We start from the raw sequence: 26,284 nt of genomic DNA, 5'->3' as shown, positions 1-26,284 counted from the left end.
GGAGTCAAGAGTCGGCTAACCTAGAGTTCAGTCAATGAGATGAGATGTTGGTTAGAGCTGCCTTGACCTATAAAAAAACACTCACAAAATGTGAGTTTGCTATTCACAAGAAGCATTGCCTGATGTGAACTATGCTTGATGTGAACTTTGTTTGGAAGGAACACACTACACTGTCTGTTGAGAAAAAAGGCACAGCACACCAACATCATCCCTACTGTGAAGTATGGTTGGAGGGAGCGTCATGGTTTGGGGCTGCTTTGCTGCCTCAGGGCCTGGACTGCTTGCTATCATCAACGGAAAAATGAATTCCCAAGTTTATCAAGACAGCAGAATGTAAGGTTATCTGCCCGCCAATTGAAGCTCAACAGAATTTGAGTTATGCGACAGGACATAGACTCAAAACACAGAAGTAAATCAACAACAGAATGGCTTCAACAGAAGAAAATAAGCCTTCTGGAGTGGTCCAACCCGATTGAGATGCTGGGGCATGACCTCGAGCAGTTTTGCTGAAATGAAACAGTTTTGTAATGAGGAATGGTCAAATTCCTCCTGACTGTTGTGCAGATCTGATCCGCAACAACAGAAAATGTTCGGTAGAGGTTATTGCTGCCAAAGGAGGATCAACCAGTTATAAAATCCAAGGGTTCACTTACTTTTCCCACCCTGCACTGTGAATGTTTACACGGTGTGTTCAATAAATGCATGAAAACATATAATTGTTGGTGTGTTATTAGTATAAGCAGACTATTTGTCTATTGTTGTGACCAATTTATGCAGAAATCCAGGTATTTCCAGAGGGTTCACATACTTTTTCTTGCCACTGTATGTAAATAAGGCATTTTAAATTTATTTTGAATACATTTGCACACATTTCTAAACCTGTTTTCGCTTTGTCATTATGGGGTATTGTATGTAGATTGAATGTTATTTTTTTTTATTTGATAAATTTTAGAATAAGGCTGTAACGTAACAAAATGTGGAAATAGATCATGGGTCTGAATCCTTTCCGAATGCACTGTGTCATTGAACCAATTATTTTAAAATCGCACACAGAAGTTATGAGGATAATTGAGTTTGTAATGGCGCCCTGCAGTACCCTGGTCGGCCTTGAGTTACTCAATGAGAAGGGGAAACGCAGAGCAAGTCTGTAACCTCACTTTCTGGAGTAGCTCAAACTGCTCATGTTATGTTTCCATGAGATGCCATCTTAACCGATTTTAATTTGGTTTGCTTCACATAGAAATGAATGGTGTCCCGTGATTGATGGCTTTGTCCATTAACATCACTGGCACACAGTTACATTGCCACGCCCTCTTTCAAGTGGAAACTGTACTATATACACAAACCTATGTGGACACCTTCAAATTAGTGGACTTGGCTATTTCAGTCACACCCATTTGCTGACAGGTGTATAAAATCGGGGTACACAGCCATGCATTCTCCACAGACAAACATTAGCAGGAAAATGTCCTTCCTAAAAAGCTCATTAACTTTCAACATGGCACCGTCTTAGGATGCCACCTTTCCAACAAGTCAGTTTATCAAATGTATGCCCTGCTAGAGCTGCCCCGGTCAACCGTAAGTCCGGTTATTGTGAAGTGGAAACGTCTTGGAGCAACAACGGCTCAGCTGCGAAGTGGTAGGCCACACAAGCTCACAGAATGGGACCATCGAGTGCTGAAGAGCTGAGTGTAAAAATCATCTGTCCTCTGTTGCAACACTCACTATTGAGTGACAACTTCCTATGGACGCAATGTCAGCACAATAACGGTTTGTCGGGAGATTCATGAAATAGGTTTCCATGGCTGAGCAGCCACTCACAAGCCTAAGATTACCATGCGCAATGCCAAGTGTCAGCTGGACCGGTGTAATGTATGTAGTGTATGTTGATAAACAATCTGGGGTCATTTGGTCTTGTGTTAGTCTCTGGTTGTTGTGGCTGCAGAGTGAACGTGTCCATATATGTGTTAGGATCTGTTTGGTGTTAGGAGACAAAGGGTTGATCCAAAGACTGTCTTTCTCCTGTTCTCTCTCCTTCCATGTCTGTCATTCGGTCTCCCATTTGAATCCCTCCCCCTCTTATTATTCCCCATATTACTTTTTCGCCCTCTGTCCATCTTTCACTCCCACTCTTATTGCTTTCCTTGTCTTTACTTTGCCTCGGTCCATTTCGGCCTCACTCGTTCTTATTTCTGTCTCTTGTCCTCTCTCTGCCCACAGACAACACATAATTGACAGCTGTCTAATATGGGAGGCAGTGATCTACAGCACTCCACCAGACTGAAACGCTGGCAGTCCCCCCCCGAACACACACACACACACACACACACACACACCACCTCTGTCTCACCCACAGAGATCTATTTTAAAAATACAGACTTGTCTGTTGGAAAGTTTTCAATGGGGTGTGGAGAACAACCGCTGGTGATTCGTGTTTGTGTTAAATATGGATTAGTATCATGGGAACCACATATTTTACGACCAATAAGAGAGGTGTCTGACCCTCAACCAAAATGGGTTTTGATGAGACAAGCCTTCTAAAGGTTTTCACACATTCTGCTGTTGCGTGATTGAGCAAAAGACTGACAAAGTAATCATACAATTGTAACCACTGGGACTGCCTTTCATTGCTGTTTTTCTGATGCTTAAACCATTGTTGTGTGGCGTTTTGATGCACTCTGAAACGATAAGTAACATTAACGCTAGTTTTAATATTGCGTCAACTCCTGGACTCCGACCTTTGGTGTCACGCGTGACCCCTAAGCAGAGTGCGAAATACACCGTGACATTAGGGAGGGTGGGGGGTGGTCTGAGCCTAATAATCAACACCTAATTTAAACAGTAAAAATGAATGACCTTTTTATTGTGGCATGAACACAACCAGTCATGATATTTTCATCTGACTGTCAAACAAATCAATTTAAAAAGTAGGCTACCTGTGCATGTTCATCCACTCTAAAATAATTCCAGTATACAAACTGCGTGTATACTTGCACCATTTTATGACTGTAAATGGACATCTGTTACATTAATAGACAAATTGACTCTTTTTTTTTTGTGGTCTGATAAGTCGGGACAACTAAAATGCGTCAAACTGTCCTGGGGAAAACGTGATGGTCACCGTAACACACACGGTCAACTTACTAAACAAGGCTACAATGTGTATTACCGTGAACTTCTTCAAATAGGACTACTGGTAGCCAGTGTGTACTGGTAAAAACAAATAGTGCTTAATGTATTAATGCTTGGAGTCTTTACAGATTGTGTGACATAAAACACTACCGTTCCTTACATTAATTACAATTTTGACAGTGTTATTTGTCATTATTAAGCATTTAACAATTGAACTTAAACCCTGTATGAATCATTGATCTTAGAGGTCTCGGAAAATGTCCTGTATGTGTAACTATGCCTACGTAATGTTTCACCATGAAAACAGTTCTCGTGTACACAAATCCAAAATAATTTAGGCCTATGCCATTGCAAAATCGAATGCTTCTAACCGAAAGAGTTAACTGTACGCCTACTGTAATTAACGTATACTTGTTGGATGGATTGGATGCGCATTGGTGTCCAGCTTTTGGCTAGTTGTCTAGTGATATTGTCAACCATCAGCTGAAAGAAAACAAATATTTATTTAAACAAATCTACTTTTGGGCACGGAGTACACCTGAAACACAAAGCAATGAGCACTCTTAACAGCTGACTGACAAAAGCAAACAGTGATATATCAAAGGATAAATCTAATGCTTTGGAATAAAATCATAGGCATTTTTTTTTAAGGACACATTGCAAACAAATGGGCGAAAAAGGAGGAAGTACACAGGAAACTGTGTAAAGGAGCTCAGCTGTGGCCGAAATTCAGCACTACTGATTGGACAACGCCACCACATACAAATATGGTTTAAACCATGACTAAGAGGTGGGGGTATTTGTTTTCATATTTACCACTGTAAATACATACCACTGCATTTTAAACATGTCGGATAATTATTAAATTAGCATTATTTAGAGCCCCCCACCCTAGAGTCTAAACAAACCGAACAAGATTTCTATTTTTGCCTGTTTAGGTTGCACCAGGCAGACGTTTTCACACAGAATCAAGCACTCGGCATCAAACCCTGCATTGTAAGACGTTTATACAGTTAAGACCAGTGTAAAAGAGATTAGGAAGGGTTACTTATTGACTTAGACCGATCGCACTAGTCTGTCTAAATAGAGGCACTGGTGGTGGTGTACTTAAGGATTAAGCAGAAGCATCAAGCTCTTGTCGAGGATGTTTCTCTTAGACTTTGGTTGATCCCAGATGATCTCGTCAGACTTGGTAATGCTTTCAAAATAAGCTCCCAAGTGAAAGGGAGTGGTTAGATGAATTGAGTGCAGATGCAGACACGCATGCATGTACAGACCCGCACGTATACCCATACACACAGGCCGAAATCGAGACTGAATTGTACATTCTGATCTCTGAAAAATCACTCTCCCTCCATACCTTTGTCCTATTCTTTCGCTGCAATCCACAGGAAGTCAAAAAATATGCAGCCCAGAGAAGGTCCTATTGGAGGCTCTGAAAGCACCCGATCCTTTGCCTCCTTTGCATTTTTCTTTTTGAACCTCCAGAACTTAAAGGGGCTCCGTTCTTTTATTGTGTCCCCCCAGAATACGTTGAAAGGCCCTTCTTCAATCCCGTTGCCCCCCCTCTAAAGACCCTTTCAGTCCCTCAGAAGTTGGGGGTGTTGCAACGTAGACCGGGGTTATTTTGGGGCGACACAATCAGGATGTATCTGCCGTCCTGATAAACTGAATGTCATGGTGTCCCTTTTCTCTATACACATGCTAATGCATCCCAATCAGTTCGGCAGTTGGAGAGTGTGGGCATTTGTTCAGGGAAGGACACCCGGGGATAGCTAGCTACACATCCCATCCCTCTCACAGTAGGGTGTGAGGGGAGTCTCACTAGCTCTCTGTTCAGTGCTCCTTCTGTCAGCAGATGGTCGAAATTTGGGGGTGGATGGATGTACTTCTCCTTAAAGGTGTAATTGTTCGACAACTAGGCCTAGCTATAGCCCGATATGGGATGACTGACTTGACTTCATTCAAGAGAAGCAGAGCGACTGAAATGCAATCAAGCTACCTGCTGCTCTGTTTTTTTTCCTTCTCCTTTTTCATATTCATAGGAGACTTCAGTTACCGCCTCTCTTTCCCTCGTTTTCTTTTTCATTAGCATTCCAGAATGAATGATGATGATTCCTCCTCGCTTCCACCCAATGGGGTTCATTTTTTTGTCAACAGACAATGCAACAGACTGCTTTCCTCAAGCTCTATGGGGAAATCCTGGCGGGAAAATAGGCTTGCGAAAAACTGTCCTTCTCGTTTCACTCTCCTACTCTGTCTCTGCTACCATTGCCATTGGACATAGCACTGCCCTTAGCACTGGCGCCGGAGAGCCATGGCTGCCATTTCATGGGCTCTTAACCAACCGTGCCATTTTGTTTAGTTTTAAAAAACAAACAATTGTAACTTATTTTGTACATAATGCTGCTGCTACTGTCTCTTATGACTGGAAAAAGCTTCTGTAAATCAGAACATAGATTACTCACCTTGAACTGGACGAATAATCTTGTCCGATTAATTTTCTTTAATGAATCGGACGAGAAGGATTTACTCCAGACACCCGGCGAGGTTAAGTCGCAGGAGAAAAAGACTGAAGAGATATGTCGGAAGAAATCGGGATGCCGTGTGAGGATCCGCCGACAATTGGCTAATCTGCCTTTGCCATCCTGGCCAACGTACAATCGCTGGATAATACATTGGACGAACTAAAAGCACATATATCCTACCAACATGACATTAACTGTAATATCTTATGTTTCACTGAGTCGTGGCTGAACAATAACATGATTAACATACAGCTGGCAGGGTTACACACTGCATCGGCAGGATAGAACAGCAGCCTCTGGTAAGACAAGGGGTGGCGGTCTATGTATATTTGTAAACAAAAGCTGGTGCACGATATCTAAGGAAGTCTCATGGAGTATCTCATGATAAGCTGTAGACCACACTATCTACTAAGAGAGTTTTCATACAATCTTCTTAGCTGTCAACATACCACCACAGACTGATGCTGGCACTAAGACCACACTCAATGAGCTGTATAACACCAAAAGAAAACAGGAAAACGCTCAGCCAGAAGCGGCGCTCCTAGTGGCCGGAGACTTTAATGCAGAGAAACTTAAATCTGTTTTACCTCATTTCTATCAGCATGTTAAATGTGCAACCAGAGGGAAAACAACTCTAGACCACCTTTACTCAACACACAGAGATGTGTACAAAGCTCGCCCTCCATTTGGCAAATCTGACCATAATTCTATCCTCCTGATTCCTGTTTACATACAAAAAATTTAAGCAGGAAGCAGCAGTGACTCGGTCAATAAAAAAAGTGTTCAGATGATGCAGATGCTAAACTACAGGACTGTTTTGCTAGCACAGACTGGAATATCTTCCGGGATTCATTGGAGTACACCACATCAGTCACTGGCTTCATTAATAAGTGCATCGATGACGTTGTCCCCACAGTGAATGTACGTACATACCCCAACCAGAAGCCATGGATTACATTCAACATCCACACTGAGCTAAAGGGTAGAGCTGCCGCTTTCAAGGAGCGGGACTCTAATCCGGAAGCTTACAAGAAATCCTGCTATGGCCTCCGACGAACCACCAACTAGGCAAAGCGTCAATACTGGACTAAGATCAAATCGTACTACACCGGCTCCGACGTCAAATGTGGCAGGGCTTGCAAACTATTAGACGACAAAGAGAAAAACAGCTGAGAGCTGCCCAGTGACCCGAGTCTACCAGATGAGCTAAATTACTTCTATGCTCGCTTCAAGGCAAGTAACACTGAAACATGTATGAGAGGACCAGCTGTTCCAGATGACTGTGTGATCACGCTCTCCGCAGCCGATGTGAGTAAGACATTTAAACAAGTCAAAATTCACAAGGCCGCAGGGCCAGATGGATTGACAGAACGTGTACTCCGAGCATGCGCTGACAAACTGGCAAGTGTTTTCAACCTGTCCGAGTCTGTAATACCAACATGTTTCAAGCAGACCACCATAGTCCATGAGCCCAAGAACACTAAGGTAACCTGCCTAAATGACTATCAACCAGTAGAACTCACGTCTGTAGCCATGAAGTGCTTTGAAAGGCTTGTCCATGGCTCACCAACACCATTATCCTAGAAACCCGAGACCCACTCCAATTTGCATACCGCCCCAACAGATCCACAGATGATGCAATCACTAATGCACTCCACACTACCCTTTCACACCTGGATAAAAAGACCACATATATAAGTTAAGAACCCTGGGACTTAACATCTCCCTCTGCAACTGGATCCTGGACTTCCTGATGGGCTGCCTCCAGGTGGTAATGGTAGGTAACAACATATCCGCCACGCTGATCCTCAATACGGGGGCCCATCAGTGGTGTGTGCTCAGTCCCCTCCTTTACTCCCTGTTCACTCACGGCCAGGCACGACTTTTACACCATTATTACGTTTTCCGATGACACAACAGTGGTAGGCCTGATCACCAACAACGAGACAGCCTATAGGGAGGAGGTCAGAGACCTGGCCGTGTGGTGCCGGGACAAGAACGTGATCAAGACTAAGGAGATGATTGTGGACTCCAGGAAAAGGAGGACTGAGCACGCCCCCAATCTCATCGACGGGGCTATAGTGGAGCAGGTTGAGAGCTTCAAGTTCCTTGGTGTCCACATCACCAACATACTAACATGGTCCAAGCACACCAAGACAGTCGTGAAGAGGGCACCACAACACCTATTCCTCCTCATGCCAAATCCTTTCAGTCTCCTGAGTCCTCAGATCCTCAAAAGTTTCTACAGCTGCACCTTTGAGAGCATGGTGATGGTTGCATCACTGCCTGACTGGTTGCATCACTGCCTGGTTTGGCAACTGCTCAGCCTCAGACCGCAAGACACTACAGAGGGTAGTGCGTGCGGTCCAGTACATCACTGAGGCCAAACCTCCTGCCATCCAGGACCTCTATACCAGGCGGTGTCAGAGGAAGGCCCTAAAAATTGTAAAAGAATCCAGCCACCCTAGTCATAAACTGTTCTCTCTGCTACCCCATGGCAAGCGATACCGCATCGCAAAGTCTAGGTCCTTGAAGCTTCTAACAGCTTCTACCCCCAAGCCTTAAGACTATTGAACATCTAATCAAATGGCTACCTAGACTACTTGCACCCCCCCTCCTCTACGCTGCTGCTACTCTGTTATTATCTACGCTTAGTCACTTCAATAACTCTACCCACATGTATATATTATCTTGTCTAACCGGTGCCCTGCACATGGTTCTCCCTGTATATAGCCTCGGTATTGTTATTTTACTGCTACTCTTAATTATTTGTTACTTTTATTTTCAGGTATTTTTCTCTACTGCATTGTTGGTTAAGGGCTTGTAAGTAAGCATTTCAAGGTCTACACCTGTTGAATTCGGCACATATGACAAATAACATTTGGTTTGATAAAATGAATATAGAAATGAAAGAGAACACCAAGGCTGTGTGCGTGCACATGGCTTGTCCTTCTATGTTTTGTTCACACCCTCCTATGTGCCCAGATTCAAAGTGTCTGCAACAGCAACAAGTTGGAAGAGCCCAAAACCAGCCGAGTTATGAGTGGCAACCCTCGTAAAACTGACAATCCTTGACTTCGGCGATGACATTTACAAAATAGCCTCCAGCACTCTACTCAGCAAACTGGATGTAGTCTATCACAGGGCCATCTGTTTTATCACCAAAGCCCCATATGCCACCAACCTCTGCAACCTGTATGCTCTCGTTGGCTGGCCCTCGCTACATATTCGTCGCCAAACCCACTGGTCCAGGTCATCTATAAGTCTTTGCTAGGTAAAGCCCCGCCTTTTCTCAGCTCACTAGTCACCGTAGCAACACCCACCCATAGCACGCGCTCCAGCAGGTATATTTCACTGGTCATCCCCAAAGCCAACACCCCTTTGGCCGACTTTCCTTCCAGTTCTCTGCTGCCAAAGACTGGAACAAATTGCAAAAATGACTGAAGCTGGAGACTTATCTCCCTCAAAAACTTTAAGCATTAGCTGTCAGAGCAGCTTACCGATCACTGCACCTGTACACAGCCCATCTGTAAATAGCCCACCCAACTACCGCATCCCCATATTGTTATTTTTTGTTGTTGCTCTTCTGCACCACAGTATCTCTACTTGCACATCATCATCTGCACATCTATCAATCCAGTGTTAATTGCGGCGGCAGGGTAGCCTAGTCGTTAGAGCGTTGGACTAGTAACCGGAAGGTTGCAAGTTCAAACCCCCGAGCTGACAAGGTACAAATCTGTCGTTCTTCCCCTGAACAGGCAGTTAACCCACTGTTCCTAGACCATCACTGAAAATAAGAATTTGTTCTTAACCGACTTGCCTATTTAAATAAAGATAAAATAAAAAATGCTAATTATTTTGCCTTTATGGCCTATTTATTGTCTTACCTCCCTAATCTTACTACATTTGCACACACTAGATTTGTCTATTGTGTTATTGACTGTACGTTTGTTTATCCCATGTGTATTTTTGTCGCACTGCTTTGCTTTATCTTGTCTCGGTCGCCGTTGTAAATGAGAACTTGTTCTCAACTGGCCTTTATTTAAATAGGCAAGTCGGTTAAGAACAAATTCTTATTTTCAGAAAAAAACAACTGATGTCATGAACCGAGGGCTGACCCATTTCTTTTGTGTTTCTTGTTACTCAGCTCAACAGTTACCATCACGCAGAGACATTTGTCCACAGGCCTGTGTATGCTGTTAACATCATATTGGTGTTGCAGCTGTACTGTTTGGTGATGATGAGGTCCTACTACTGTTTTCCTCGCTTTTGTCTGTAAGACGAGTGGTAGGATGCAGTGACACAGTAAACAGTCTTATCTCGAGCACCGGTCCTTTCCAAACAATGCCTGACTAACCTGCGCGCCTTTTAATCTGCATCTTTAGGCTCACCTGTTGTCCATTTACTCAGTCTCATTCCAGACCATGTCCCCTTCACAAACATGGCCTTTTCCCTCTCAACCTGGTTCTGAGAGACTGCCGTATATGCTTGTCTTGTCTTCAACTCATATTTAAAAAATTATGCTCTCAATGATTTGATGCTGCCTTTCAGGTGATTTTGTCATTTTTTCCCCAACGATTTGCATACATTTAAGACATCTCTTGAAGAGTCTAGTGCTTCCATAGTGGCCCTCCAGGACTGAGTTTGGGTTCAGTGTTTCGTATGCTGAAGTTAACAAAAAAGAAAAGGGGAATGCATGGAGGAGCATGAGCCTTTTTATAGATAGACACAGCAACCCATCCTTGTGCTATATGTAGGAAACTCGTCCCAAGTTGTTTGGTAATGACACAGTCACATCCCCGCTTGGTCCTTAGCCTCGAAGAGTGGCATTGTTGCATGCTGCAAGGCATATGGTAGGTATTACTTTAAAAGTTAGAAATTAGAATAACTGAGCCTTGGCACACTTAATTGCCCCCGAATTCCAAGGCTTGCTCTTAAGGGAAAGAAGGAGAACAACGTGGGAGTGTTTCCCAGCATGAGAAGTCCAGATGGGGGAGTTGAACAAAATGTCAGACCCCCTAAATGAAACAAACAAAAGTCAACATTGTCCTAGTCCAGCAGTTCCATCTCAGCTGGAGCTCCTTGCGTGGGCTCGATGTGATCGGGCCTGGAGCACCATGTTGCTATATCAAACAACAGCCCAACATACAGTTCCCATAAATCCCATAACTTGTTTAAAGATGTCATCAGTGCTTTATCTATGCAAACAAAAACCCCATATCTTGGTTCCATGTGGCAGCCTGCCTAGAGCTCAGCTGTGAAGGGTTATGTTGGCTGGGGGGTAGGTTCACAGGTTGAAAAGGGCTTCTGGTGCGTTCTGGCATTGATTTATTTGAACAGCTGATCCAAGTCAACTGGGCCAGTCAGCAGAGCCAGAGCATGGCCATCCCACTTTCAAAAAAACTCAACAAGAGCTTTATTGGCAGCCCTTAACGTTGACCACTTGGTTTGCCAAAAAAACTGCTAGAGATTGCTGACATAGGCTGATTGAAAGTAATGATACAGTACTTTATACTCCAACATGGATAGCTATACCATATACGTTTAGGATATGGAAGAGCAACCACTGTGAGAATCCAATAAACATAGAACCTGTAACTGCGTCATTTCAGCCAGCACAGCCCAGTTTTGCCCACCGGGGAGTAGTGATATGAAAATGGATTTTTCAGATTGTTGTCTTAGAAAAAATATTTTACTTAATCACTTGAATATACTGGATGTACTGACACAGTCAACTATCTCCTTCTTTACTTCTCATCTCACTCATCACAGACCAAATGGGCCTAATTCAGTAACAGCTTGCCATAAAAAAAAAAGCTACTACATGTACACACGTTATTTTTTTACACTAAAAGCATCCATGTGAGGGGGGTCTACTTTGTATATCTCCAGTACCCAAGACCATTAGTTTGTGATTTTATGTGGCTATTGGGGTAAAGGCATATTTACTCAATGCCACTATGATTTCAAGTAGCTCAGGGTAGGTGCTGAGGGGTATACTACAAAGCAGGATCACTGCTTCAGCCAGCTAACTTTCATAAACAACCATATATAACTAGATTTTCTGGTTAATAAATCTAAACATGTTTTATTTTTTGGGGTGGATCAGCTTAATATTGCGGCAAAATTGTTGCTTCCATCAATGCAATTCTCTGCAATTCCCAATCCCCCATATATTTTTGGGGTAAATATATATAGTTTTGCTATTTTTTATATACAGTATATCACAAAAGTGAGTACCCCTCACATTTTTGTAAATATGAGTATATCTTTAAATGTGACAACACTGAAGAAATGACACTTTGCTACAATGTAAAGTAGTGAGTGTGCAGCTTGTATAACAGTGTAAATTTGCTGTCCCCTCAATAACTCAACACACAGCCGTTAATGTCTAAACCGCTGGCAACAAAAGTGAGTACACCCCTAAGTGAAAATGTCCAAATTGGGCCCAAAGTGTCAATATTTTGTGTGGCAACCATCTCCATCCAGCACTGCCTTAACCCTCTTGGGCATGGAGTTCCCCAGAGCTTCACAGGTTGCCACTGGAGTCCAGCCATGCAGACCAATTTGATGCAGTGTACGGCGTATGGTCTGAGCACTGACAGGCTGACCCCCCACCCCTTCAACCTCTGCAGCAATGCTGGCAGCACTCATACGTCTATTTCCCAAAGACAACCTCTGGATATGACACTGAGCACTCAACTTATTTGGTCGACCATGGCGGGGCCTGTTCTGAGTGGAACCTGTCCAGTTAAACCGTTGTATGGTCGTGGCCACTGTGCTGCAGCTCAGTTTCAGGGTCTTGGCAATCTTCTTATATCCCAGGCCATCTTTATGTAGAGCAACATTTTTTTTTTCAGATCCTCAGAGAGTTCTTTGCCATGAGGTGCCATGTTGAACTTCCAGTGACCAGTCAGTATGAGGAGTGTGAGAGTGATGACACCAAATTTAACACGCCTGCTCCCCATTCACACCTGAGACCTTGTAACACTAACGAGTCACATGACACCGGGGAGGGAAAATGGCTTATTGGGCCCAATTTGGACATTTTCACTTAGTCGTGTACTTACTTTTGTTGCCAGCGGTTTAGACGTTAATGGCTGTGTGTTGAGTTATTTTGAGGGGACAGCAAATTTACAGTGTTATACAAGCTGTACACTCACTACTTTACATTGTAGCAAAGTGTAATTTCTTCAGTGTTGTCACATGAAAAGATATACTCAAATATTTACAAATATGTGAGGGGTGTACTCACTTTTGTGATATACTGTGTATATACAGTGGGGAGAACAAGTATTTGATAAACTGCCAATTTTGCAGGTTTTCTAATCTAAAACAAAAATCCAGAAAATCACATTGTATGATTTTTAAGTAATTCATTTGCATTTTATTGCATGACATAAGTATTTGATCACCTACCAACCAGTAAGAATTCCAGATCTCACAGACCTGTTAGTTTTTCTTTAAGAAGCCCTCCTGTTCTCCACTCAGTACCTGTATTAACTGCACCTGTTTGAACTCGTTACCTGTATAAAAGACAGCTGCCCACACACTCAATCAAACAGGCTCCAGCCTCTCCACAATGGCCAAGACCAGACAGCTGTGTAAGGACATCAGGGATAAAATTGTAGACCTGTACAAGGCTGGGATGGGCTACAGGACAATAGGCAAGCAGCTTGGTGAGAAGGCAACAACTGTTGGGGCAATTACTAGAAAATGGAAGAAGTTCAAGATGACGGTCAATCACCCTCGGTCTGGGGCTCCATGCAAGATCTCACCTCGTGGGGCATCAATGATCATGAGGAAGGTGAGGGATCAGCCCAGAACTACACGGCAGGACCTGGTCAATGACCTGAAGAGAGCTGGGACCACAGTCTCAAAGAAAACCATTAGTAACACACTACGCCATCATGGATTAAAATCCTGCAGCGCAGGTAAGGTCCCCCTGCTTAAGCCAGCGCATGTCCAGGCCCGTCTGAAGTTTGCCAATGACCATCTGGATGATCCAGAGGAGGAATGGGAGAAGGTCATGTGGTCTGATGAGACAAAAATAGAGCTTTTTGGTCTAAACTCCACTCGCTGTGTTTGGAGGAAGAAGAAGGATGAGTACAACCCCAAGAACACCATCCCAACCGTGAAGCATGGAGGTGGAAACATCATTCTTTGGGGATGCTTTACTGCAAAGGGGGCAGGACGACTGCACCGTATTGAGGGGAGGATGGATGGGGTCATGTATTGAGAGATCTTGGCCAACAACCTCCTTTCCTCAGTAAGAGCATTGAAGATGGGTTGTGGCTGGGTCTTCCAGCATGACAACGACCCGAAACACAAAGCCAGGGCAACTAAAGAGTGGCTCCGTAAGAAGCATCTCAAGGTCCTGGAGTGGCCTAGCCAGTCTCCAGACCTGAACCCAATAGAAAATCTTTGGAGGGATTGCCCAGCGACGGCCCCGAAACCTGAAGGATCTGGAGAAGGTCTGTATGGAGGAGTGGGCCAAAATCCCTGCTACAGTGTGTGCAAACCTGGTCAAGATCTACAGGAAACAAATTATCTTTGTAATTGCAAACAAAGGTTTCTGTAAAAAATATTAAGTTCTGCTTTTCTGATGTATCAAATACGTATGTCATGCAATAAAATGCGAATTAATTACTTAAAAATCATACAATGTGATTTTCTGGATTTCTGTTTTAGATTCCGTCTCTCACAGTTGAAGTGTACCTATGATAAAATGATGATTACAGACCTATGATTACAGACCTCTTACATGCTTTGTAAGTAGGAAACACTGCCAATTTTGCAAGTTATCAAATACTTGTTCTCCACACTGTATATGCCCATACATTTGCATACATAAACATTCATATACATACCCATATAGATAAAAACTTTTTTTTATTTTTTATATACCTTTATTATTCACCGCAAACCCCACCACCCTTCCCCCAATTGGAGCAAACTAATAAACAACAACACTCAGGCTTCTACCTTCAGTCCATACATCTTATACACATTTTTACAAACAATCTATTTTACAATAGTTATATCTTGTTTGTTTTTAGTCCATCCTCTTTTTCTGATGTCCATCCAGTTTCCACTTGTAACTGTGCCATTTAACAATATTTCTAAAACTATATACATTTTACAGACCCTGTATGTTTTACATTGGTTATCTTGTTATTAGTCCCACCCTTCAGCTCGATTCAACCCCACCCATCTGTCTCCCAACACTATCCTCTTTGGATTTCTATTTGCCATACATTTTTCAACATTGATTCTTATAGCTTCTGCAGATTGTAAATTAAAGGTAAACAGTTTTGCTAAAATAGTTATTATATTATTGATTGATTGACTATGGCTTTTCAAATCACCCAGTATTGCTATCTGCAGCGTTTAGTTCTAGGCAAATATTGCAATTCTTCAGCCATTCCTGGACATGTGACCGAAAACAAGCTTGATCTTCTGAGGCTGTGGAAGGATTCTAATTGTGGTTTTAAAAGAAAACATGAATCATCAGCGTACAATGACACCTTAGTTTTTAAGCCCTGGATTTCTAATCCCTTAATATTATTGTTGGATTTCATTTTAATAGCTAAGATTTCGATGACAATAATAAATAGTTATGCCGATAGTGGACAACCTTGTTTTACACCTCTTGACAGTTTAAAACTTTCTGAGATGTAGCCATTATTTACTATTTTACGCCTAGGGTTACCATACATAACTTTAACCCATTTTATAAGAGATTCCCCAAAATTGAAATATTCTAGGCATTTATATATAAACTCCAGTCGTACTTTATCAATAGCCTTTTCAAAATCGGCTATGAAAACCAGACCTGGTGTCCCCGATATTTCATAGTATTCTATTGTTTCCCGTACTTGTCTTATATTATCTCCAATGTATCTTCCATGTAAAAAACCTGTCTGATTAGGATGAATAATATTTGACAATATTTTTTTAATTCTATGCGCCAAGCATTTTGCTAGGATTTTTGCATCAGAACACTGAAGTGTAAGAGGCCTTTTTTATGGATTGGATATTTATATATACCACTTGGGTCCTGTTTCAGTAATAATGATATCAGACCTTCTTTTGCGTGTCTGATAATCTACCATTATATGGGAGTGGTTAAAACATGCTAATAGTGGTCCTCTGTGTATATCAAAAAAAGTTTGGTATACTTCCACTGGTATGCCATCCAGCCCTGGAGTTTCCACAGCCTTAAAGGCTTTAATTGCATCAAGAAGTGTCTCCTCTGTAATTTGGCTTTAACATCTGTACAGAAAGACTCATGTGAATTTTACATTATTATTATGAAAAAATCCATACAATTAGCATTGGTTAGTGGAGATGGAGGAGACTGAAACGAAAATCTATTCTTAAAGTACTTTACTTCCTCTTTCAAAATATAATTTGGTGAAATCATGCGTGACATTTTTAACAAGTTTCAATAAAAACAATTTGGTAGCATTTCTATAATGAAGATTGAAAAAGATTTTGGTGCATTTTTACCCATATTCCATCCAGTTCGCTTTATTTTTATAATATATTGCACTGTATCTTGAATAAGTTCCTCCATTTCTTTTTGTTTTTCCTCTAACGTATTCTGTGTCGCTATGGTACAGTTGTTATTGCTATCTAACTGTACTGTTAGTCGTTCAATTTCCTTTGTTAATATCGACTCTTAATCTAAATTGCTTTTCTTTTGCATGGCCTCTAAAGGCACATTTTAAGTGTCTCATACAATAAATGGATCTGTTGTACCTAGGTTATGTCTGACAAAGTCAGTTAAACAACTTATTTTGTGTTTTTTTTTGTTACGTCGATTAAACCATACCCATTTCAAATTATTTAAAAAATATTTAGAAAAGTTAGCTGGCCTGTTTTATATAGTAAACAGAGAGACCAGCAGAAGAGGAAATAGCCACAACAATAACAAAACCAATGTTAATGTCCAGATGCACTATCCTCCCCACAACCCACCCATATGTGCCTCCCTGGGTACTTCCCAGGGGTCCGTCTTTCATTTAGCTCCTGCAGAGCCATCAGTGTTTACATTCAGTTCCTTGATGTCTGCATTTCCTCTCTTTTTGTTTATTTATGGCCTTTCTCCATACCTTCATTTGGCCCACCTACCACTACCACCGCTGCCCCTCTTCACTAGCTACAGCCCCACAACTAAACAGCCACACAGTGTTCTCGATGGCTGACCAACCTCTCCCACCCCCCAACCAACCTGCCTTCTTGAGGGAGTAGTCATTTTAAAGTAAACACACACTGATTTGTCTCTGCTTCAGGAAATCAAAATCAAACGTACGCATGTATGTCGTGGTGGAGTGCATATCGGAGGACCGCACTGGAATGTGTATGTGAACTGATCCCCACCCCACCCCATCCTGCCTGCCTCCGCTTGGAATAAATCCTGGAGAAACTTCCCCTGGCATGGAATGCATTAGGCCCTGTGACTGGGAGTATCTCGTAGTTCTTCCAGGGGCTTAGAATGCCTGGGTACTTAGGCTAGTGCACCTAACAAGGCAAAGCAGACAAGCAGTGGGAAGATGGATGGGGTCCCTGCTATCTTAGCTCTGTCTTATTGATGTGCGAGGTTATGTGAATGCCAGGGTGGGTTGCCAGTTAATGGGATGCACCCATGTACGGTGTTGGAAGCAGGCTAGACGCCCTTGTTTTCTTGCCCCTTGGTTTGGATACGGGCCCAGTCAGCAGTTGGAGACACATGAGCCCATTGATTCGAAGGCTTCAAGGCATATTGCAGCCAATCCCTTGGTGTGAATTTGAATCTCGATTTGAAATCCCCCCCCCCCCAAATATATACAGTATGTTTTACTTTCCTGAATCATTTTTAATGGTAAAGATAAAGCTCACATTGTCAAGTAGAACAAAGGAATGATGTGTCTGTCTGTCTCTGGGGGTTTTGGAACTGGCTGCAAAGCTTCCACTGCTCACTGACCTCCTTTCTCTGTCATTTATTTTGTTGCCCACCTCATTAGAGGTCCACGGATTATGATTTTTCAACGCCGAAACCGATTTATTGGAGGACAAAAAAAATCTGATACCGATTTAATCGGCCGATTTTTAAAATGTGTATATAGGTACACACATTTTTGTAATAATGACAATTGCAATAATACTGAATGAACAATGAACACTTTTATTTTAACTTAATATAATACATATCGGCTTTTGGATGGGTGTTCTTAAGGTGATTCCACAGGGTGGTATTTTTTTATTTAACCTTTGCTTGACCCCATGCTTACATCTTTATCACAAATAAGACACCTTGCTTTCCCTGGTGCCAATTCCATGTAATAGTCCCACACTGGTGCTCTGTTTTTCTCTGCCATCTGTAAAAGACACACACAGCTCTGAAGTGACAATGACACTGAAGAGTCTGCTTAGGAGACAAATACTCTCAACTGTTTGAATAAAACAGTTTAAGTTACCTGTGATGAATGTTGAAAACAAAAACTGTAATTTCTATATGCAGGAAATCCTATTTTAATAATGGACATGGTAAGAATTGACTACCAAAGTGCGAGTCATAATTCCCATGACACCTTCTAGCAAAATCTGAAAAGCGGTTCCTTCATTCATTTATTCCATAGGATATTTTTAGATTCACTTAAAATAAGGTCTGTGTTTCGTGTAGGCTTACACCACCTTGCCAATTTGATAACTGTGTAGATATCCATAGGACAAGGTAACTCTGATCAATATTGGCTAAATATAAGCAAAGATCATTTTTTTTGTAGAGTGGATTTATGAAAATATTTTGACAAACGTTACCTTATCCTAGTGAGATCTACATGGGTATCAAAACGCCGAGGTGGTTTAAGCCTGAACGAAACACAGACCTTATTTGAAGTAGATCAAGACATTCTCTATTATGGAAGACATGAACGGTAAAATAACGAAGGAACCCCTTTCAAGTTCAGCCGCAAGTTATTATAGGAATTATGACGTGTCGACTATTTCTCTCTAAACCATATACCTTTGACTATTACGAGCCTGCTGCTGCCTACCACCCCTCAGTCAGACTGCTCTATCAAATATCAAATCATAGACTTAACTATAATAAACACACAGAAATACGAGCCTTAGGTCAAATCCGGAAACTATCACCTCGAAAACAAAACGTTTATTCTGTTCCGTATTTTATCTAACGGGTGGCATCCATGAGTCTAAATATTCCGGTTACATTGCACAACCTTCAATGTTATGTCATAATAGAGCCAGGCGGCCCAAACTGTTGCATATACCTTGACTTTGTGTGCAATGAACGCAAGAGAAGTGACACAATTTCACCTGGTTAATATTGCCTGCTAACCTGGATTTGGCTAAATATGCAGGTTTAAAAAATATATACTTGTGTATTGATTTTAAGAAAGGCATCAGTGTTTATGGTCAAGTACACATTGGTGCAACGACAGTCGATTGATTGTTTTTTATAAGATAAGTTTAATGCTAGCTAGCAACTTACCCTGGCTTACTGCATTCGCATAACAGGCGGGCTCCTCGTGAGGCAGGTGGTTAGAGCGTTGGTCTAGTTAACTGTGAGGTTGCAAGATTGGATCCCCCGAGCTGACAAGGTTCTGCCTCGTTCTGCCTCGTTCCTAGGCCGTCATTGAAAATAAGAATGTGTTCTTAACTGACTTGCCTAGTTAAATAAAGATTACGTTTTTTTTATTATATATATATATATATATATATATATATATATATATACACACAAAAATACCGATTTACGATAGTTATGAAAACTTGAAATCGGCCATTCCGATTAATCGGTCGACCTCTACTAATCTTTACCCAGTGTTCCCGAAGGACATCGCCACTTGCGCTTGTTCCCGTGGTTAATGAACTGTGATGATACAGGGACTGCATGAGCATTTCCAAAATGTCACTGAATAACTGAATTTGAACTGTAGTACTGCAAACAATAGCTTAATCACATAGGAATATAGCTCAAGTACAATGTCCAGATCACACACAAATCTATAGTTCAGTGTAACAGTATGTCAAATGGGTTTGAGCCATACAGACAGACATAACAAGTACAAACCTCTGCAGCCAGCAATGAGTTAGGCCTGGCTCATTTCTAGATGCCACACACCATCAAATCAAATCAAATGTATTTATATAGCCCTTCGTACATCAGCTGATATCTCAAAGTGCTGTACAGAAACCCAGCCTAAAACCCCAAACAGCAAGCAATGCAGGTGTAGAAGCATTAATCTCAAACTCTCCCAAATCACAGAATCCAATACCCAGTACTGACATCCACTTCACTGTACCCCAGTCGGGGTAGATAGTGTCCGTTCTATAGATTTCAACCAAAACAACACTACTCTGCCTCCCAGCCAAATGTTGCTCCCATGTCACTACCCTAACATTTGCACTGTTCCCTCATTTGATTACCGTTATGTTTGGGTGAGTGGCCAGCTCTGTGTGCCCCGCTGGTTCGTGGAACCAACTGTAGCGCACATCGGTTCTGTCATTAACCAGCAGTGGTGAGACTGTAGCCTACATTCAGGCTGACGTTTGATGGACGGTGGTGTCGCCCGTTCATTTGTGACCACGTTTGTATGTTTAAAAAAAAAAAAAAAAACATAATATTTTTTTTCCTCCCCCCCTTTTTAGATGGTCTTATTTTAAAGACCATCTAGGGACTGACTGATGCTTGAACACAATGTTCATGCAATTTATCTGACTCTTGGTAATTACTATGTGTTTATTGCAGTTTATTGCAGTTTATTGCAACGCTTAATAGAGTGCTATGTGCTTTTTTTAATGTATTTTTAATTTGAGACATATTACAACACAAACTTTGACATATTGAAGATTCAAGCATCCGATGCAGTGCACCGTCATACTTTAGCTGGTCCTAACTTCCAGAATCAGTCAGACCCTACTGCAGCATCAGTCGGGCCTTTGATGGCCAATAGGAAGTATACATACTGATATGTAAAGCAGCATGAACTTGTACTTCTAAACCATATCCACTTAATTAGGCTTTGTAGATCAGACAACTGACTCAAGCCTCAGAACCAAAGTTGTCTTCTTTTGCCGAGGCAGGAACCTTTTCAGAAGATTCCTGACGAGGACTGAAGGGGGAAGAAAGTATGTCACACGCTGTTTTCATCTCACGCTTTCATGATCTGTTTGCTCTCAAGCAGTCGGACATTAAGGCCATGCATTTAATGAGGGCTCTTTTCTCACTTTGATCTCCTCCTCATTTTATTGGGGTGTTTTTAATAATGGAGCAGGGCGTCATTGGCATCGGTTACTGCGTCTTGGGCCCCCTCAGTGTTCCGGGTCCAATCATAGCACGGCTGCCTCTGTAGTGAATTACTTTTACACCTTGATGTTATGACTGCTTAACGCTCGTTTTAAACAGCCGTCTGTTAGAGGTGTTTCTACACTGATTAGTGTGCAATGGTCTGTCTGGCTCTTGCTAAGAGTGTTGATTTATAAACTAGTCAGTAAAGGTCCATGGTGTTTGAATGGATGTGGCACTTTCAAAAGTATCCTATAACAAATTCAAAAAACCCATGATGTTATTTATTCTAGTTATCATACTCTTTATTTATTCACATTTTTTTACACTAAGGTAACCTTAAAGTTCAAATGAGCATCCAATCAGAACCATTCAACATTCAATACAATGAGGCAAAAGAGACAGCTGAAAGGATAAGGCCTGTGTTTATCCTCAAAGGGTAGGGGGACTATTCCGTCTGGTCAAAGTTTTGGGGCCTATCTAAAGATCGTGCACTGCTTTTGACCCGGGACTATGTAGAGAATAGGGTGCCATTTGGGACTTATTCAGACTGGTATTTCCCAACATGGTATTAATATACCCCCTGGTGTTAAATCTGTTGATGTTTACTATAGGAAATGGTGAATTATGGATATTCAAATCTGGTACGGATATACATTTGTCCTTGTTCACAAATATTGTAGCCTGTTTTGAAATAAATCCTCTGAATAATGCAACTACCTTAACATAAACATTCTCCCTCTACTCTTTTTTTTTTACAATTTTTAATAAGGGCAATTCCACAGTAATGTCATTTCTAATTAGTATCACTTTCAAATGCATACAGTACTTATCAGGAAGGTTGAAATGTTGGTCACATGTTCACACGGTTAATCACATTCCAAGAGGACTAACTAAATACTGGTTAATGTTGGCAGTTTTATACTGTTTTCTGAAATCCTGCCCTCCACAACTAACATTTTAATGACTCCACAGTCCAGAGGCAGTGTGATAAACAGTTTACTTTGAGAGTGATAGGATGATTCGTATCATGTGACATTGTTACTCTTCTGTAAGACCTAGGAGGCATTACTTGTTTTTGCATAGGCTGTGTGGCATGTTACATTAATACAGATCAGATAACTGCGATAAATCTTTCAAATTCAACAAGGTTGTGGGCCATTTACAGCCATGTAGCTTGCAGCACCTAGAGACATGAAATAATTCATTCTAAATTATTGCAAATGAGCCTTTGAACTTGAAAAGGCCTTTAATCTTTCAGCCACACAATTCCCAATGTGTTAAAAGCTGCCAAAAACCCCATCAATGCAATACATGTATTTTGTTCTAATATTGGTACATGGACATTGTTTGTAGGCCCTCGGTCCGATTGATTAAACCGAAATAGCAATGACAATTGATGTTCGTTGTGTTTAGGCCTTTGTACAAATTGTTAAAATGCAATTTTAGTTCTGTTTTTATTTTTGATGTTATAATTGAATGAAATTAACCATGTTATGTTTCTCACTTTTTAAGATCTGAATCCACAAAGGATCACCATGTGCCGGTCATTGGCTTGATGTGGACCAGGAAAGGATCTTCACCTTCTATGCTACACGGTCCTTCAGAGACCCAAGGAGATCTGTCAAACTAATCATTTTCTATGGATTATGGACCTGGCGAAGTGAAACCCCAGATTTGGGTTTTTGCCTAGTACTACCTGATCGCAGTTTCCAGAGCAAATGGCTTGTATTGGAAACTAGTCATGAAATTTGGGACTGTAAGGTACCTGCGCCTAGCCTCTGGACTGAGGACGTAGCGAATCTTGCTGGAGTAGCTGGTGAACCAAAGGCTCCAATCATTTGATGCAGTCGGATAACCTGTTCAACAAGAAACTCCAAGCGTTAAAGGGGCCCATGGGACCTCCAAATGCCAACGTGCAAGGAACGCCAGCCATGCCCAAGATGGGTGTCCGGGCGAGGGTGTCGGACTGGCCCCAGCGAAAGGACGGCTGGGAGTCACAACCTCCACCACGCTATGACAGCCTGGTGCCGACCTTCCAGAAGGGACCGTCAAATCTTAGCACAGAGGTCATCCTCCAAAAGAACCAGGAGTTACTCAGTGCCAAGTTCCCAGAGACCAAGTATCCGCTGTGTGACCTCCTGAGCCACTCCCCCATGAAGGGCTTCCCTGGGATCAAGAGGAGCAACAGCGAGGTCACCATTAGTGACATCGGCGCCGAAGACTTGGATCACACCACCATCAACCCCAACACTGGGGCCACCTTGCACCGTGAGTATGGCAGCACGTCCTCTCTCGACAAGCAGAGTCTGTCCGGCGCCAGCGAAGGCTTTGTGGGAACCCTGAGGGGCTACCCCATGGAGGACCGCTCGGACCAACCCCGCGTGCCTCCTCCACAGAGTTTCCCGGAGCTGCTGCGTCTCAACACCACCCTGTCATCCAGCCTACAGACGGCCGCCCAGATCGCGCGAGGCGACATTGTCTGCATCCCGGGCTACGACTACGTGGACAGCTCCCTGCTCTACAGCCGTGAGCGGGAGAAGTCCTTCATCCAACGCATGAAGGCAGAGAAGGCCGACACCTCCATCTTCCGGAGGCTGCGGAATGTGAAGAGCGAGGGCGAGTACCTGGACCAGGAGTACGGAGGGCGCTTCGGAAGGCCCCTGAGCTTCCAGAAGTGCTTTGCCCACTACGATGTGCAGAGCGTCCTCTTCAACATCAGCGAGGCGGTGGCCAACCGCGCTGACCTGGGTCGCAGGAAGAACACTACCACTGGGGCATCGGCTGCCTCTCAGTGCCAGACGCCGGCTTCTGGGCTGGGAGACAGCGCCACGCCCATGCCCATCTGTGAGTCACCCGTAGGCAGCTGCGAGGACCTGGGCCACAAGGCCAGCATGGACGCAGATGAAGGGGATGGGAAGAGCAATACCCTGGTGCTCAGCTGTCCGTACTTCCGAAACGAGACTGGTGGCGAGGGCGAGAGGAAGGTGGCCCTGAGCAAAGCCAGCAGCGCCAGCTATGGGAGTGGAGACTATGCTGCTAACTATGGGGGTGGAGGACAAGGCTACTCTGTGGAATCATCGCTCAGCACCCGGTGCACCAACGCAGGGGTGTCGGTGCTCGAGGTGCCAAGGGAGAGCCAGGCTTTCCACAGGGACATGTACAAGCGCTACATAATCGAACACATTGACCAAGGGGCTTACTACTACCACAAGTACTTTTACAATAAAGGTAAGAGAGGCATTGGTTACCTCCTAATACTAAATTGTTTCCTTACTATAATGTACTGTAGCCAGATGGGGCTTTTCAGTTTTTCAAGTTCATTTACGATGTGCTTTGCAGTGTTTACAAATGCACGTTTGCAGACATGCCATAGAGTCTGGCCATGTGTAGCTAAATGTTGCTGAAAATCTATGACCTGCTCATTGAATGAGGAAAGAATTTACTGGAGTAGACGTCAACATGATACCTGCGATTGCAGGTACATTTAAAAATCTGCAATTTTCCACTCTGCTTTTTAGATGGCATAAGTGTAGCTTGTTTGTTGACCATAACTTCTGGGCACTTAAAGGCACTTAAATGTTGCTTATATGTCAGTGATTGACATTGCCTGAGATGACTATAGTCACAGTTGAGTCACCGCAGTGCAGTAGTTTTTCCCTCTACATTTGTCAGTATACATAGGTTGAAAATAAATTCATATTAGCCATATGAATATCCACATCAAACCCAAGATGTTGCTAATAGCTTTTTTCAGCCATTTTACAGACTTGAGCTAAACTTGAAGATGGGCGATTCCACGCCAGCTTAGTTGGAAAATATTTTTTGGTGTCTCAGATTGTTCTGGCAATTCTCACAAGAATGTTTGACATGCATTTTACATTTGTATCGCAATCATGAAAAAATCTTGATGAAAGTGGCCATTTTAGGCCTATTTTAGACCTTTATATGCCTCCTGTAAGACCTTATGATCTGTGATCTGTACATGATACAGACAACATCTTGGTGTCAACATACTCCTCATAACCATGTTTCCATCCACACTTTTTATGCGAGTAAAGTCATACCTTATAAAAATCATGACAGCAATGATGGAAACAGGAAGTTTCGATATTATTTTAGAAAGGCAGACGGATAAATTGTTGGTTCGACATGGTGGGATCTTTGATAACAATGCCTGATTGGTGGCGTGCTGCAGAGATGGTTGTCCTTCTGGAAGGTTCTCCCACCTTCACAGAGGAGCTCTGTCAGAGTGACCATCGGGTTCTTGGTCACCTCCCTGACCAAGGCCCTTCTCCCCTGATTGCTCAGTTTGGCCAAGCGGCCAGCTCTAGGAAGAGTCTTGGTTAAGAATGATGGAGGCCACTGTGTTCTTGGGGACCATCAATCCAGCAGAAATGTTTTGATACCCTTTCCTGGATCTGTGCTTCAACTCTACGGCCAATTCCTACAAACTCATGGCTTGTTTTTTGCTATGACATGCACTGTCAACTGTGGGACCTTAAAAAGACAGGTGTGTGCCTTTCTAAATTATGTCCAATAAATTGAATTTACCACAGGTGTACTCCAATCAAGTTGTAGAAACATCTCAAGGATGATCAATGGAAACAGGATGCACCTTGAGCTCAATTTCTAGTCTTGTAGCAAAGGGTTTGAATACTACATTTGTCAAAACTTTCTACAAACCTGTTTTCAATTATGTCATTATGGAGTATTGTGTGTAGATTTGTATTTTATTTTTCTTTCCTTTAACTAGGCATGTTAGTTAAGAACAAATTCTTATTTTCAATGATGGCCTAGGAACAGTGGGTTAACTGCCTTGTTCAGGGGCAGAACAACAGATTTTCACCTTGTCAGCTCGGGAATTCGATCTTGCAACCTTTCGGTTACTAGTCCAACGTTCTAACCACTAGGCTACCTGCCGCCCCAATTGAGGGACGTTTTAAAAAAATCCATTTTAGAGTAAGGCTGTAACAAAATATGGGAAAAGTCAAGGGGTCTGAATACTTTTCGAATGTGCTATATAGTTTATAAATAATATAGACCATTGAAGCTCTTTTGGGATTTTTGTTGTTGTGGGAAAACAAACTGTATACACTGCTCGTCAAACATCTTAAAATGGAGTTGGTCGCCCATTTTCTGCTGTAACAGCCTCCACTCTTTTGGGAAGGCTTTCCACTAAATGTTGGAACATTGCTACAGGGACTTGCTTCCTTTCAACCACGAGCTGTGAGGTTGGGCACTGATGTTGGGTGATTAGGTCTGGCTTGCCGTCGACGTTCCAATTCATTGTGAGCTTGTGTGGCCTACCACTTCGCGGCTGAGCCGT

At 42.5% G+C, this 26,284-nt stretch overlaps 1 protein-coding gene across 10 annotated transcripts in view; it reads left to right on the top strand.

Annotated features, from left to right (window-relative positions):
* The window catches only part of LOC110486063 (signal-induced proliferation-associated 1-like protein 2), a 111,038-nt gene that overhangs the window by 22,233 nt on the left and 62,521 nt on the right, over window positions 1–26,284 (top strand). For all 10 annotated transcript variants that reach the window (XM_090196129.1, XM_090196128.1, XM_090196127.1 and 7 more), the window contains exon 2: window positions 22,471–24,186. In XM_090196129.1, coding sequence (XP_090052255.1) covers window positions 22,800–24,186 — 1,387 coding nt within the window. In that variant the 5' untranslated portion in view covers window positions 22,471–22,799. The remainder of the gene's footprint in view (window positions 1–22,470; window positions 24,187–26,284) is intronic.

This window comes from Oncorhynchus mykiss, chromosome 13 (genome assembly GCF_057628025.1).
Source record: "Oncorhynchus mykiss isolate SJ-2025 chromosome 13, ASM5762802v1, whole genome shotgun sequence".
Lineage (NCBI taxonomy): Eukaryota > Metazoa > Chordata > Actinopteri > Salmoniformes > Salmonidae > Oncorhynchus > Oncorhynchus mykiss.
The sequence above is the reverse complement of the archived record's forward strand: the minus strand, read 5'-3'. Positions and strand labels throughout refer to the sequence as shown.